This window comes from Triticum urartu, chromosome 6, assembly GCF_003073215.2.
Source record: "Triticum urartu cultivar G1812 chromosome 6, Tu2.1, whole genome shotgun sequence".
In the NCBI taxonomy this organism is placed as follows: domain Eukaryota; kingdom Viridiplantae; phylum Streptophyta; class Magnoliopsida; order Poales; family Poaceae; genus Triticum; species Triticum urartu.
The window spans coordinates 518,149,950-518,166,554 of record NC_053027.1 but is presented as its reverse complement, the minus strand read 5'-3'; the positions used below and the strand labels follow the sequence as shown (position 1 = coordinate 518,166,554).

The window sequence follows — 16,605 nt, the reverse complement described above, 5'->3', positions numbered from 1 at the left end:
CCCACAAGGCCTTGAAGGGTATTCACGCTAGTCTCAAGGAGTCTCATGATCAACTCCAAGTGAAGCTAACTAAGGAGAAAGCAACTTTTCCTCATATGGTTTTAATTGATAATGCAAATGCTACTAACCCGTGTTGTGAGCATATACATCTTGTTGAGGAAAATGCTAAGTTGAAGGAGCAACTTGAGAGAGGCCTTGCGACTTGCATACAAGGCAAGAAGAACCTCAATGATCTCTTGATCAACCAAAAGGGAGGTGTGGCGAAGGAAGGGGTTGGGTACGTCCCCGACTCCAAAAACAAGAAGAAGAATGACAAGACCAAATGTCCTCCTCCCCTCATGCAAACCTTTGTGAGGGCGGGAGAAAGTGTCCCCAAGGAGAAGAAGAAGAACAAAGTCAAGAAGGGCAATGTCACCTCACCCAACAAAGCCGGCGATTTTAATCCTTCTTATGTGTTGTGCCATGCTAGTGATGGACATGTTTATGCCAAATTTGTTGGTCCTCTTCATGAGCACATTGAATGGTCTATTTGGGTTCCTAAGACCCTTGTTACTAACATCAAAGGACCCATTACAAAATGGGTACCTAAAACCAAGCATTGATCTCTTGTAGGTGTTTGCTTCCGGTGGTGGATCATGGTTGCTCGATAGCGGAGCTACAAATCATATGACCGGAAGCAAGGACTTGGTGGTGGACGTGCACAAGGTTCCATCTATGCCCACCAATGTCGAGTGGGGTGACGCCTCATCTTCTAAGGTATTGGGACTTGGCAAGGTGGTCATCTCTCATGATCTCACGATCGAGAAGGTCATGCTTGTTGAGTCCCTTGCATACAATTTACTTTCCGTACGTCAACTTGCAATCATGGGCTTTGCCACTTTCTTTGATATCGATACCGTGGCCCTCTTGTGGAGCAAGACTCTTAAAGTAGCCTTTGTTGGGCATGTCGAGAACGGTCTATATGTGATTAACTTTTCAGAGCGACCCACTAAGACCGCGACATGCCTAATGGCTAAAGTTGATGTGGGATGGCTTTGGCATCGCCGTTTAGCCCATGTCAATATGAGATCTTTGCAAAGTCTCCTAAAGGGGGACCATGTCCGTGGACTAACGAATGTTAGTTTTGCTAAAGATCGTGCTTGCAGTGCCTGTATCGAAGGAAAGCTACATGAGAAGGCTCACCCTCCCACGACCATCATTTATTCAAAGAGGCCTTTGGAGCTCCTTCACATGGATCTCTTTGGGCCTCCATCCTTCGATAGTCTTGGAGGTAGAAAGTATTGCTTGGTGATTGTGGATGACTACTCAAGGTACAGGTGGGTGTATTTCTTCAAGAGGAAGAGCGAGACCCAACAAACCGTCATTGACTTTGCCAATGAAGCACAACGTCAACACAATGCAAAGATCTTGACAATAAGAAGTGACAACGGCACCGAGTTCAAGAACTACACCTTGGATGAATTTCTTAGTGATGAGGGAATCAAGCATCAATATTCCGCACCATACACCCCTCAACAAAACAGTGTTGCGGAGAGGAAGAACCGGACTTTGATGGATGCGGCAAGGACCATGATGGCGGAGTTCAAGTCTCCGTACAACTTTTGGGCCGAAGCCATCAACACCGCGTGTCATGCATCAAATCGGCTCTACCTCCGCAAGGGTTTGAACAAGACCCCTTATGAGATACTCACTGGTAACAAGCCCAACCTCAAGTACTTCCGGGTATTCGGGTGTAAGTGTTTCATTCTCAAGAAAGGTGTTCGGTTGTCTAAATTTGAGGCTAGAGCTTATGAGGGCATATTTGTTGGTTATGCTACAAACTCTCATGCTTACCGTGTCCTCAATAAATCCACGGGACTTATTGAGGAGACGTGTAACGTGGAGTTTGATGAGAATAACGGCTCCCAAGTGGAGCAAAGTGGCACTTGTGATGTAGGTGATGAAATTCCTCCTCAAGCCATAAGAAGAATGGGTGTTGGTTTCATCCTACCCATTGAGGAACCCCTTGTGGCCGCAGGAGAAGGACAATGCTCCACTCAAGTAGAGCCATCACCAACCCAAGGCCCACATGCTTCCGAAGAACAAAGTGAAGGACCTCAACCTCATGAACAAGACCTAGGGCAAGATCATACTCAAGACGGTGTTGACACACCAAGTGATGCTCAAGGTCAAGTTCTCTCCCCCGAGAAAGTTCAAGACCAAGAACAAGTTCATGACGACGCTCAAGATGATCAAGTAACCGCTCCTCAACTCACCACCGAGGAGGAATTAGAGCGTCGTGCCGCCAAAGTTGCTTCCAAGCTCTCCACCAAGGATCATCTCATGACGAATGTGCTTGGAAGCTTAAGAAAGGGGGTAAGCACTCGTAGACAATTAGCAAATTATTGTGAGCATCACGCGTTTGTCTCTTGTGTGGAACCTCACAAGGTCTATGAGGCGCTCGAAGATCCGGATTGGCTCAATGCCATGCATGAAGAACTCAACAACTTCGAGCGCAACAAAGTGTGGAGATTGGTGCCAAGGCCAACGGAGAACCACAATGTCATTGGAACCAAGTGGATATTCAAGAACAAGCAAGATGCCCATGGGATTATCATTCGCAACAAGGCTCGTTTGGTGGCACAAGGCTACTCCCAAGTCGAGGGTATCGACTATGGTGAAACCTTTGCTCCCGTTGCTCGTCTTGAATCCATTCGCATGTTGATTGCATATGCTTCTCATCATAACTTTAAGCTACATCAAATGGATGTGAAGAGTGCTTTTCTTAATGGTCCCATTAATGAATTGGTGTACGTCAAGCAACCCCCCGGGTTCGAGGATCCCTACTTTCCCGATCATGTGTATCAACTCGATAAGGCACTCTATGGCCTTAAACAAGCCCCACGTGCGTGGTATGACCACCTTATCGAGTTGTTACAAGATCGTGGGTTTGAAGTTGGGATAATCGACCCCACTCTTTTTACTAAGAAGGTCAAAGGGGAGTTGTTTGTGTGCCAATTATATGTTGATGATATTATCTTTGGTTCTCCTAACAAAGCTTTCAATGAAGAATTTGCCGCTCTCATGACCTCAAAGTTCGAGATGTCCTCCATGGGGGAGTTGAAGTTCTTTCTAGGGTTCTAAGTGAAGCAAAGAAGAGAAGGAACCTTCATCAATCAATCCAAATACACTCAAGACATGCTCAAGAGGTTCAAGCTAAGTGACGTCAAGCCGGCTTCCACCCCAATGCCCACCAAGTGCCAACTTGATCTAGATCCCAATGGTAAAGTGGTGGATCAAAAGGTATACCGTTCCATGATTGGATCCTTACTTTACCTTTGTGCATCTAGACCGGACATCATGTTGAGTGTGGGAATTTGTGCACGGTTTCAAGCCGCACCTAAGGAAAGTCACTATGTGGCGGTCAAACGAATCTTTCGATATTTGGCTCATACCCCAAACTTTGGCTTATGGTACCCAAGAGGATCAAACTTCAAGCTTGTAGGGTACTCGGATTCCGATTGGGCGGGAGACAAAGTGGATAGGAAGTCCACTTCCGGAGGATGCCAATTCCTTGGTTGCTCGTTGGTAAGTTGGTCTTCCAAAAAGCAAAGTTGTGTGTCTCTCTCGTCCACCGAAGCGGAGTATGTTGCGGCCGGTAGTTGTTGTGCACAACTCTTATGGATGAGGCAAACTTTAAAGGATTACGGTGTCACTTGTGACAAAGTGCCTCTTTGGTGTGACAATGAAAGTGCCATCAAGATTTCTCTCAACCCGGTGCAACACTTCAAGACGAAGCATATTGAGATTCGGTATCACTTCATCCGGGATCACATTAGGCGAGGAGAGATCGAGCTCAACTACGTCAACACTCATGACAACCTTGCAGATATTTTCACGAAGCCCTTGGATGAAGCAAGATTTCGTGAGTTAAGGCATGAGCTAAATATCATTGATTCGAGCAATGTTGCTTGAACCCATGCACACCCCACCGCGCTCCATTTGTTGTCTAGTTTAGGTGTAGGCATGGACATAGGGGGAGTGTTGTTCTCTCAATGAACTCTCCCTCCCCCCATTATGCATAAATTGATCAAGTCTTTCACTTTAGCCATTGTTGATGGCACGTGTGCTCAAAAGACGAGTTTTGGTCATGGGCCCAAGGTTAAAATCTTCGCGGCGCCATACCTCTTGACTCAAACATAGGTGGCTTTGGCCACCGCCCTCTCTTGAAGAGAGGTTTCTTGGCCTCTTGCTGGTGTGTTCTTTTGCTTTTCGTTGCGGGTTTTCTGTTTTTTTAGCTAAGCCATGTAGTCCAGTTGTCGCGGTGTGCTGGGCGGTACTGCCGCTGCTGGCGAGCGGTACTACCGCTGATAAGCGGTACTATTGCTGGTGATGGACGGTACTACCGTGGTAAGAGGTACTACCACCACACCAGTGCGGAACTACCGCTTATGAGCGGTACTACCGCTCCCCAGCGCGGTACTACCGCTGCTGGGCGGGGCCAGGGGTTTTTTTTTATCGTGGCAGGGGGAGGTTTCTTCTCCCCCATACCCATTCGCTCGCCCCCTCGTGCCTCTCCCTCTCTGCAGCACTGTTCCGCCGCGGAAGGGCTCCGGTGGATCTCCTCCTCCGGGGCGTTCCTCTCCATTTCCTTCGGTGGAGTCAATCCCCACCTCGTCCTCTTGCCATGGATGCCGGTATTGCCCACGTTCCTTCTCTCTTTTGGTCTTGCTTTTAGATCTTGTGCTTAGGGGCAATGGTGGTTGCATCTCTAGATTTTTGGCTAAATCTAGGCTTGAGTTGGTTGGAGAAGGCAGCTAGATCATCTAGATTGATGTTTGGTAGGAATATTTTTGAATTTGGTAGGCCGGTAGTGCCGGATCTGTCCACAGTAGTAGGAAATCACTGTTTCACCGCCTCGCGCTTTGAAACTACTGTGTATCCGCCTCAAGCCGTACTACCGCTCCCTTTGGAGAGGCACTACCGCTTGGCCTAGGGCGGTACTACCGCTCCCTTTGGGGCTGTACTACCGCTTGGGGCGGTACTACCGCGGGCAGGTCACGGTACTACCGCTGCATGCCAATTTCCATCATTCTCCTACCTTCCCTTGATCTTTTTGTTGTGTTTGTTGGCTTATGCTCGTTTCTTCTGGTTGTTTTGCCTCCTTTTGTGTTTGGCTCCAGGTGATGACATTTCCGAGCAGCAAGGTCGCCGTATCAACCCCGGGCGTGCCACCTCCAAGCGCTACCGGACCTCAGAGCCTGCCGGTGGTTCCTCGAGCACCCAACCGCCTCCAGCAAGTGCTTCTGCAACTGTTCCTCCACCTCCTCAGCAATCGAAGCGAGCCGCCAACAAGCCAAAAGGGAAGGCTGTGACTGAGATGAACAGCAAGGAGTTTTGGGAGAAGCGTCGCCGCAACCCCTATACGGTGGACCAAGAACCCACTTTGGTCAACCGTCCGTTCTGGAACCGTTTTTAGTTTGCCATCTACTTTGATGTGATCAAGGCCAAGAAGAATCTCTATGTTGATGTTCGCTCCATTGACACCGATGCTATGGAGAAGGATCCAGAGTACTTTGGAGAAGCCTTTCAGATGTGCACTCAGCTGAACATTCTCAGGATCATGCAGTTCAACAAGGATTTCGATGCAGATTTGTTGGCTCAATTCTTTGCCACCATCCATCTTGGAACAGATAGCGACAGGACTCTGACTTGGATGACCAATGGCAAGCGGCTGTCTGTCAAGTGGGGGGCGTTCATGGAGTTACTTGATGTGGTGGATAACGGGCTTGAGACTCCTGTCGGTTTCCGTCCTCACCGCCATGTTACTTCCACCCACAAGCAAGCCCTTTGGCCCTACTGCACTGTGAAGGTTCACCCTGTCACTGAGAAGAAGACCTACGAGCTGTGTCCGTATCTGGACATTCTTCATCGCGTATTCCGTGAGACTCTCTTCCCTCGCATTGGGAATCTGGATCAGGTTCACTCCTACCTCGTGGACATGCTCCTTTTCTGTCAGCATGAGAAGGAAGCAAACATTGGAGAGAGCCTAGATATCTCTCATGTCATGTGGTCTGAACTTGTATCTGCCGTGTCTGAGCGCAAGTGTCCTATCTATGGTCCCTTCATCATGAGGCTCATTGAGAGGGCCTGGGCACAGACTTATCCCAGAGTGCTGCTAGAAACTGGAGAGTTGGTGTCACATGAGATCAAGCGTCTGAGGAAGAAGGATAACTGGTTAGCGCCTCACACAGGGGGTCCTTCTGCTACTGCTGCCATGGGGGGCCCGTCTGCTGCTGCTGCTGCCATGGGAACTGAGGGTGAGGCTGCTCCTGATGCCCACGATGAGGACGTTAGCCACTCCAGTGCAGAACCATCTTGGGCCCAGAAGCTCAAGCGCAAGATGAAGAAGCTCTTCTGCATGGAGTCCCATGGTCAGTACATGACTCATGTGGCGGAGAAGAATGCCAGGACGCGCCACAAGGAGATCATGCGTCAGTTGGAAGCCACAGTTGTCAGTGGGTCTGAGGGACAGATCACTGAAGAGGAGGACTGGATTCATCAGAACTGTCGCTGGACCGACTCCGATGCCGAGCACTTCTCAACCCATGATGAAGATGCAGAGATGTGATGTTCAGGACCTTCCTCGCCCATCACCTGGAGTCGTAGTGTCCCTCTCTGCCCTTTTTGGTGTCTCGGTGCCAAAGAGGGAGAGAGTTTAGGGATTTGTGTTTGCGAGTGTGTCTTTGTGTCGTTCGTTTGCTTTGCTTTCTCGTTGTTGGTTTTGTTTGGTTTTGTGCTTGTGAGACCTAAGTTCCAGACATATGGTGTAAGACATATGCTACCTTTATTATCTTATCTATGTGTTATGCACCTCGGTATCTTATAGCTTGCATGCTTATCCTTTCATATATGTTGTTCTCATACATCTTGCTTAGGTTGTTGGTCTCTAAAATATAGGGGGAGCCGTGATCCTAGTATGTGTGCCGTGCAGTCCAAAGCACTTATCTAGTGTGCACAACATCTAGGGGGAGCCTGTCTATTTTTTAGAGGCGTGGGTTCTCTTGCATTCTATGTCATTACTCTTTTCTGTGCAAATCCCGTATTGTCATCAATCCACCAAAAAGGGGGAGATTGTAAGGGCATAGTTATCTCTACGGTGTTTTGGTGATTGATGACAATGCATTTGCGGACTAATCGGGTGCTTTGAGTTCTTTCAGATATTCATCCTTCGGCACGAAACGATTATTTCCCCTCGGCGCTCTACTCAAGACGGTGTAGCTTCCTTCGTGACTTTGTTGGTGGACTAAGTTTCGTAGTAGTCACCGTACTATCAAGAGGGGATCTGCTTCGGTATGGTTTGGGTGGAATCAACACGTACACGTTCTTCTCTCACCCACCGTTTCTTTCCGTCTCTCTGGTGCTCCTCTTTTCTCCTCTATGCGTGTTTTCCTGGACCCAGCGGTAGTACCGCGGGCCACAGCGGTAGTACCGCTGAGACTCACTAAGCGGCAGTACCGCTCCTCAGAGCGGTAGTACCGCTTTATGGTCTCAGCATCAGTACCGCTGCGGCTCCGTGTTCCTACCGCCTCGACTCGAGTGCGCATTTTCTCGTGTCGGGTTTTACGACACTAGCTGCAGTATAGCGGTAGTACGGCTGAAGCTCAGCAAGCGGTAGTACCGCTCCTCCGAGCGGTAGTACCGCTGGATGGCCTCAGCCGCAGTACCGCTGTGGCTCCGTGCTCCTACCGCCTTGACTCGAGTGCGCATTTTCTCGTGTCGGGTTTTACGGTACTAGCTGCAGTAGTAGTGGCGGTAGTGCTGCTTGCGAGCGGTAGTACCGCCCTGCCTCCGCGGTAGTACCGCTCTGGGTCCCAGCCCCAGCCTCTTCTCTTCTAGCGCGGCAGTACCGCTGAGGTGGAGCGGTAGTACCGCTTATGAGCGGTAGTACCGCCCTGCTCCCGCGGTAGTACCGCTCTCTGCGGGGCTGAGTGGGGCGTAACGGTTGGATTGTTCCCCCCCACTATAAAAGGGTGTCTTCTTCCCCCCTTTGACCTACCTCTTCCACCATTAAAGCTCCATTATTGCTCCAAGCTCCATTTTCGCCCGATCTCACTCCCTAGCCAACCAAACTTGTTGATTTGCTCGGGAGTGGTTGAGAAGGCCCCGATCTACACTTCCACCGAGAGATTTTTGATTCCCCCACTCATCCTTAGCGGATCTTGTTACTCTTGGGTGTTTGAGCACCCTAGACGGTTGAGGTCACCTCAGAGCCATATTCCATTGTGGTGAAGCTTCGTGGTCTTGTTGGGAGCCTCCGATTAAGTTGTGGAGTTTGCCCCAACCTTGTTTGTAAAGGTTCGGTCGCCGCCTTCAAGGGCACCAATAGTGGAATCACGGCATCTCGCATTGTGTGAGGGCGTGAGGAGAATACGGTGGCCCTAGTGGCTTCTTGGGGAGCATTGTGCCTCCACACCGCTCCAACGGAGACGTACTTCCCCTCAAAAGGAAGGAACTTCGGTAACACATCCTCGTCTTCACCGGATCCACTCTTGGTTATCTCTTACCTTTACTTGTGCAAGCTCTTTAGTGTTTGTTCCCTTGCTTGCTTGTGTGCTTGTTGTTGTTGCATCATATAGGTTGTTCACCTAGTTGCACATCTAGACAACCTACTTTGATGCAAAGATTAATTTGGTAAAGAAAAGCTAAAAATTGGTAGTTGCCTATTCACCCCCCCCCCTAGTCAACCATATCGATCCTTTCATTCTTGCTGCTTGCGTGCATGAAGAAACTGGTGGCAGGTTATGCTCTTCTAAGTTAACTCCATTTAGAACCCCAGATCTCAATCCTGGTTGTACCCAGTAGGTGAATGAAGTATCAGTTGTTTTACTTGATTGCCATTTTTGCCTACACCGTTGCTTATTGTATCATAAGATGGAGTTGACTCATGTTTTGTTTCTGTAGGCTGTAAAATCAAGTTGAGGTATTGATAAGTATGTAAATGGCGCGTGTTTAAACCCATTTAAGCCCACTTATTGGCCTACCAGTTAAACAAGTTTCTTTTCATGACAAAATGAACTATCGAGCAACTAAACGGGCCTTGCGGCACCGTTTATCATGCCATTTACATCCCAGGTATTGAGATTGAGTTATAAAACCCGAGAGTATTCTGGTTGATGTAGACCCTGCTTGCTACTCCATCTGTCCTAAATTACTTGTCACTCAAATGAATGTATCTAACGCTAAGTGAGGCGAAGTGGAGATGGGGTGAAGAGCCAGGACCGACAACTACCATGTCATCGTCGGAGATCCGAAAAGTACCATGTTGTTTGGCGGGGTCTGGAAAAGAGTTGATGGGTGGCAGATGGGCGATTTTATTGGTAACGAAGAAGGAAGGGATGGCGGCGTCTGGAAAGAGGCTTGGTGGGTGGTAGATGGGCGATTTTATTGGTACCAAAGAAGGAGGGGATGCTGGGGTCTGGAAAGAGGGTTGATGGGTGGCAGATGGGCGATTTTATTGGCACCGAAAGAGGGGGGGGTCAGCCATCAACTAGTTTTGAGTGTCTTTGTTTCAAAACAGTCATAATAACAAATAAAATATTTCAATATACATTGTATGGACTGAAATGAGTGAACGAGCACACCAAAACATATATTTAGGAAAAAAAAGTTAGAACATCTTATATTTATGAATCAAGGGAGTATATAAACTTCTGCTTCCTCCGCTCACAAATATTTAGATATTTTAATATAAACTACTAATGCATACATACTAAAGTAGGTGAAGACACTAAAATTCGTTTATATACTCTCTCTGTTCCGAATTACTTGTCGCAGGTATGAATATATCTAGATGTATTTTAGTCTAAATACATTCATTTCTGTGACAAATAATTTGAAACGGAAGAAGTACATCCGAATCAGAGAGTACTTTGTAACAGTGAATGGAGATGCATATTTGCTGCCCAAAATTGTACGTAAAGAAAAGCGTTTACCACACTGAGCTTATAGTAGGAAAAAAAAGAGAAAGGCAACCCAATCCCCCGCGGCCGTGCCCTAGCTCACCGCGCCGCGAAAATGCTCAACGTACGGGTCGTTTTGACAGAATCACTCCTACGGACTGACCTGCCCCTCCTAATTTGCCCCCCACTATACCTGGCCATTCCTCGGGCCGGGTCGGGCTTCGGACCAGGCCAACCAAAGCCTAACGCAAAAAACCCAGGCCCGAGCCCGGCCCGGCCCGGCCGTCGGGCCTAAAAATCAGGCCCGCCCCCGGCCCATCACACTAAAAACCCGTCGGGCCTCGGGCCACGGGCCGGGCCTTTTCCTTAAATGACGAAATCGACGGGCTCGGGCCCGGCCCGGGCTTCGGGCTCAAAACCTAGGCTCGAGCCCGACCCATGGACAAGGTCGGGTCGGGCCGACCGGGCCGGGCTGCCCATGGCCAGAACTACCCCCCACCCCTTGCATTTCCCGATGGGGTCTGCCTCCCCCAAATCAGTTCATGCCATCTCACCTTGTAACTTCTAATCCATAAAGCTTGTCCGTAAGTCTAGCATCGCTGGTATACCTGGCCATACCTCGGGCCGGGCCGGGCTTCGGGCCGGGCCTAGCCAAGCCCGACGCAAAAAACCCAGGCCCGGGCCCGGCCCGGCCCGGCCATCGGGCCTGTTTTCTGAGCCCAAGCCTGGCCCGAACACGTAAAAGCCCGCCAGGCTCCAGGCCGGCCCGACCTTTAGAAAAGTGCAAAAACGACGGGCCCAGGCCCGGCCCGACCCGGTCATCGGGCTCAAAATCTAGGCCCGAACCCGGCCCGGGAGCAGCATCGGGCCGGGCTTCCCAGTATAATCGCTGGCCGCGCCGCCCTCGACCACTAGAGAGATCCATGGCGTGGATCACCATCGCTTCCTTCAACCCCTCCTCCCTGACCGGGCCATACATCGCCGGCGGCGCCTCCCCACGCTCCTCCGCCTATCCCGACTGGGTCCTACTCCGCAAGACGGCGCGCATCTCGGCGTTCCGGAACGCGACCACCGCCGAGGGCCGCACGGCCGAGGGCCGAGCCGTCGAGGTGTCCTTCTGGCTCGTCGACCCGCCGGGCGTCTCCTACTTCTCCGTCCACTGCCCCGGCCTCCAAGAGGACGACTTCTCCGGCGAGCCCCAGGTCGTCTGCGCCGAGGCCGCCTTCGTCCTCTTCCGCGTCAGATTCAGCTTCCGCAGCGAGAGGCGGATCTCCACCCATCACTTCGTCTACACGGCCCGCGGCGCCGCGGGGCCGCCCTCACTGCAACTCCTCCCGGAGCCCCCCGGCGTCGAGGCCGTCAAATCCCACCAGCTTGGCCTCTTGCCGTGCGGCGGCGAGCGCTACGCGGTCGCCTTCCTCGATCGCAATTGGACTGCCCGAGGTGGCGCCTGGCAGTGGCAGTTCGATGCCTACGTCTTCTCGTCAGAGACATGTTCCTGGAGCAAGAAGGAGGCCTCAATGGGCTTATCGGAGTCTGACGCCGCATTGTTGCGTCCCTATGCGACCTCCAAGCAGATCGCGGTCGGAGCAAGGGCGCTGGGCTGGGTTGATATCTCACGCGGCATTACTCTCCTCTGCGACCTGTTCGACGAGTGTCCTGTCGTAAAATACATCCCCTTCCCGGCGCCAGGGGTTTGCATCACACCCTACTACCGTCTCACTCGTCACTCGGCGCAATGCTTCCACGATGTCGCCTGCTATGACGGTCTGATCAAATTCGTCGAGATAGGCTTCGATGGGCTGACTGCATGATAAAGGGTAAAGGCTGGCGAGCCACCACATGGATCAGAAACATCTCTTGGGGAAGTTGGCGCAAGCACACCAGAGTTGATGTCGCTAACATCTCGGTTGACCCAAGATATTCTGCTCTGTTGCCTGAGCTGTGGAACCATGAGACCCATAAGCTAGAGCTGAAGAAACTGGTTTTCTTACTACCCACCCTGAGCGTGCGCAACGATGATCTTCTTCACATCATGGCCAAGGTGGGTGGGGAACATGACAAGGCCTGGGTCATCGCCGTTGACATGAAAAGTACGGTTGTGGAGGGACTAGCCCCGGTTTCGACCGGACGGTACTGCCCCAGTACAATGTTCTCCCCATGTGCCTTCCCCAGTTACCTCAACAACATGACCCAAGGTCTGGTTATTCTGCCTTCTTTCTCCTCATACCTCATGTCATGTGATTTGCTTACCATCAGGGCCGTACCCAAGAAAATGGAGACCCAGTGCGAAACCAAAAATTGGGCCCTCGTGTGTGTGTGTGTGTGCGCGCGCGGGGGGGGGGGGGGGGGGGGGGGGGGGGGGGGGGGGTGCTTTTGCGTGCGTGTGTTTGCATGCGTGCGTGCATGCGAGTGTGTCATGTTGGTGGTACAAATTTTGAAAGAATTGCATCTTACCAAGAAGCAATCTAAGTATTCAAAAGTACAACATTCTTTAGCAAAAACGTGCCATCCTTTCTATCATTCCTTGAGACAAAATCTTCAATTAATTGTTCATAAAAAACCTTTTCTAAAAACATAACATGGAAACAAAATGGGATGAAACAATCTTTGATTGATTTTGGAAGCACATCATCGCGCGACGGCGCATGTGGCTTCGGTAAGTCTGGATGTAGGGCATGCCCAGTTGCTCCTCCGGTTCTCCTCTTGATGAATAGGTGAACAAGCACTCTGGCCGGGCCTCCAACTCCAATCGACGCACCCAGATCGTAGGGGCGGCAACAAACATCAAAGGGTATCAGAAGAAGCAGAGTACTGAACCTTGTATCTGTTCATTGCAACAGCGGACGTATTCCATGCAAATCGCGACGAAATTAAACTGCTTAAGCGGCGATTTGAAGAACTGGGCTAAGCCGCTCGCGCTAGAAAAGAAAGAGAAAGAGAAGTGAAGAGAGAGAGAGAGAAAGCGGGGGCTTGCGTGAGTTTCGGCCATGTGGAGCAGGGCCTGGTGTAGAGTTAATTCTGCCACAGATTCAGTGGAGTATTATGCCTCATTATTAACCCAACTAAACCAGCACTAAGTAATAGTTTAACATAAAAAATTGGGGGCCCTGTTCCGTCGAACCTTCTGCACACGAGTCAGGTATGGGCCTGCTTACCATTATATCTTGTGAACTCTTGGTTGGTTAAGTCTTTACTTAGGACAACTATGTTTTAGGGGCTGTTTGTTTTGTGACTAACTTTGCCAAAGATTGCTACACCTAAGGTTAGGCAAGTTTGACCAACTTAGGTGAGTGTTTGATTCAAGCCACACCTTAGGCAAGTCACATTTGGGCCCCACATGGCATACACACAAAAAGTGTGGCAAGATTCCCTTAGGCTTGCCAACTTGTGGCTCTCATTTTAATGAACTAACCTTAGGCAAGTTTGGCAAAAATGTGTGGCTAAGTGTGGCAATGCTAGTCCTAGAACCAAACAGCCCCTAAGTTTTGACATTATTGGCATTAGACTGTTTGTGTTCATTACAATTTAGCTGTTCATCAAACTTGAAAATCATCAGCCAGTTCAGTAACCTTCATGAGTTAATGTTTCATGTTGTGGTTAGTTACCAGTATGCAAGGTGAAACAGCTGCTGATACTGTCAATGCAGAGTCAAGATGACTCAGGATCTTTGTGAGATGATTGGTACATTACTTCTTTTATTGGCATGGTGCTTATGCGATGTGAGGTGGTGATGAGCCAACTCGTTCTGTTCCTCAAATCAACCAGGGAAAATTTGCATTTTACTCTGAATTGCATATTTCAGAGACTGTCAGTTTGGTTCTTTTTTGGCAATTATTAGGAAACAAGCTGGAATATAACCATTCATGGTAGAGACTGTCTGCTTGGCATAGAGTCAAGATGCCTCATGATTTCTGTGGAATGATTAATTTGATAAATCCACTCCTCGAAATACTAGTTCTTTATGGGATTGATTTGGTTGTAATATACCACATCTTCAGGTGCAGACATGCATGCTTAGAGTTTTGATTCATGGCAGAGACTGTCCTCATGATTTCTGTGGAATGATTGGTACATGACTTCAATAATTAGTGTCATGCTTATGGGGTTCGAAGCCGTGATGTGCCAACTTGTTCCGTTTCTCTAATCAAACGGGGAGAACACATTTTAGTTTGCATTTTTCTCCCAGTTGCATTCGTTGGCAGACTGTCACTGTCATTTTTTTTCCAATTAGGAAACAAGTCTGAAGAACCACTCGTTGGTTGTGATGGAGGAATCTTGGAAGAAGAGGAAATTCAAGCCGAGAACAGGATAAGAGGCAAGTCGCATTTCTTGTTCATGTTGATCTGCGTTTATGTTCCGTATTTACTTTGTTATCTATGTTATGCACTGTTTTTTTCGGTACCATTTATTTTAAATGATATGCTATCTCATGCCTACCATTGCATATTATGTAAAAAATATCCAGAGAACAAGCACTTTGAGATCCCCCCCTCTCATAAAAAAATGCCCCCTTGAGAAGTTGTATCATCTCTTTCCCCATCTTTGTATATAACTCTTCCTTTGTCGAATAAATTGCAGGGCCTGAGATGGGCAACCCAGTGGACAATTACTTTAAGAGGTAACTCATGCATTGCTATCTTTACCTGTATTTGAATTTTCATTTGCATGACATTGTGTTGATTTCTGCTGCTGCTGTTGGCTGCCTATTGCCAGGATGAGTGCTTCACAGTGTGCTCTGCAAGTGCTGTTCACTCAACGCTGGTTCAGGGAACTTGGTAATTGATAAGTCCACTCCTGAACTACTACTTTTTTATGGGATTGATTTGGTTGTAATATACCACATCTTCAGGTTCAGATGTTTATGCTTCGAGTTTTGATTCCGAATTAATCTCCTTACTACCTCTGCACATGTCCTCCCAGTTTAATCTGCAGCATTACTGTAAATTCTTGTTCAAGTCAATAATACTATTGTTGGAATTTCTGTTAAGCAAGCATATCTGCTAAATTGTTAGAGAACAATTGTTTGCTTCTGCGTATATTGTAAATTGACTGTGATGACCAGAATATTCACATGTATTTGGTGTTTGGTCCTTTGCAGATGAATGGTTGGATTCTCAGGGGTCAGCTTGTGATGCATGCTGCAAATCACTACCTTACTGGTGTCCAGCATCAGCTCTGTGTTTCGATATTAAGGCAGTAAGTTCTGTTTTGGTGACTTGCAGGCTTATCCAGGCTTTCATGTTCTGAGTTCAAACTGTGCACACATATTTTCTTCCAGAGCTTCAAATTCTTTTTCAAAGTCTCTTGAAACTATGACACAGCCGTCGCTAGTGTATTTGTATTCCAGATTATGAACTGTGTAGTTACCTAAATCCTTTAAAAAAAACTTGGTCCAGGTGGTAAACTATGCTTCCTATAATGGTGAAGGAGAAGGTGCTTCCATGGCTGTAGATTCCTGCTTACGGTATGTATGTGTGTGTGTATACGAGGAAACTTTATGAACTTCACTTTGTTTGTGGGACTATTTAACGCCTCTTGCTTCCCCAGAGCTTTGGACGATTTCTATAAACTACTGAAGGAGTCACCTCTGAGTGATCCATCAACAACTGAAGCCATGAAGCGTCAAATCAGGGTTGCCCTTGGAGCTCTAGACAGGTACTACCACTCGAAATAGAAAATAAATAAATAAATCCGTCTCTACTTCAAAATCAGAAGAACCATGTACTGACCTTTTTCTTTTTCGCACTTTTATCCATCTTTTCAGCATCTTGGAATTTGTACCACTAAACCGTATGCCCAGGAGCATACAAAAGGTGCTTGTAGATGTTTGCCTGGAACAAAAAGAAAAAACACTAGTATGTGAACACTTGGAGAAGCCAGGCCATACAGAGGATGAATCTGACGAATGGCAGCAATGGGGATCAGACTCGGGGGACGAATCGGATGAATGGCAGCAAGGGTCATCCGACTCGGAGGATGAATCTGATGAATGGCAGCAAGTGGGACCCGACTCGGATGACTCTCTAGAGACTCGTGGGGAGAAGAAGCAGGCACAGGTTCTGGGTCGCCGGTCGGGGCACTCGTATTGGCTGTATTTTGTTGGCTGCGTATTGGTAGCGGTCGCCGCAAGAGCGTTGAGTCACCTCACTTTAATGTCATAGAGCCAGTATCTTGTTATTCTCTCTGTGACAGAAGAGTAATTATGTCAATCAAAAAAGAAAAGAAAAGAAAAGAGAGAGCATATTCTAGCTAGGAGCTCCTGTGCCGTGCATGTAAAAAGGTAGTGTTTTGGAAACTGGTGTTAAATGAAGGAGGTTTATATTGGTGGTGGTTAATGTATCAGCCTGATCCCTGGTGCCAGCTTTTGTTCTTGTTCCTTTTTCCTGAATCCGATAGATTTGCTGTTGAACCTGAAGGACATCTGCGGCTATATGTTGTATCTGCTTCTGGGCTCTCACAGGTTCAGATGGCACTGACAAGGTGTTGTGATCACTTTAAGCTGTTGAGCAAGTTAGAGCATCTCCAGCCGTTGGCCCCCCCAGGAGACATAAAAATCACACCCTGGGGACGAGCCGGCGATAGAATCGGCGCTAGGGGCGATTGGGCGTCCAGCGACGAGATTGCCCAATTTTCGGCCCATTTTCGGCAAATAAAAGGCCCC

At 48.7% G+C, this 16,605-nt stretch overlaps 1 protein-coding gene across 1 annotated transcript; it reads left to right on the top strand.

Moving 5' to 3' along the window:
* The first annotated feature begins 10,819 nt into the window (after nt 1–10,819).
* LOC125514760 lies at nt 10,820–16,283 on the top strand. The gene is made up of 8 exons (XM_048680115.1): nt 10,820–12,139; nt 14,176–14,259; nt 14,523–14,562; nt 14,658–14,719; nt 15,043–15,140; nt 15,341–15,408; nt 15,492–15,599; nt 15,709–16,283. Exons 1-8 carry the CDS (start codon nt 11,752–11,754, stop codon nt 16,103–16,105), a joined length of 1,245 nt encoding a protein of 414 aa, XP_048536072.1. The 5' UTR covers nt 10,820–11,751; the 3' UTR covers nt 16,106–16,283.
* Nucleotides 16,284–16,605: the final 322 nt, after the last annotated feature.

Bases quoted from the DNA above. Each gene is read 5' to 3' on its own strand.
- LOC125514760 (XM_048680115.1), top strand. From the start codon at position 11,752: ATGATAAAGGGTAAAGGCTGGCGAGCCACCACATGGATCAGAAACATC. The intron at 12,140-14,175 runs GTCTGGTTATTC...TTTTCCAATTAG, and splicing joins CCTCAACAACATGACCCAAG to GAAACAAGTCTGAAGAACCA. The intron at 15,409-15,491 runs GTATGTATGTGT...TTGCTTCCCCAG, and splicing joins GCTGTAGATTCCTGCTTACG to AGCTTTGGACGATTTCTATA.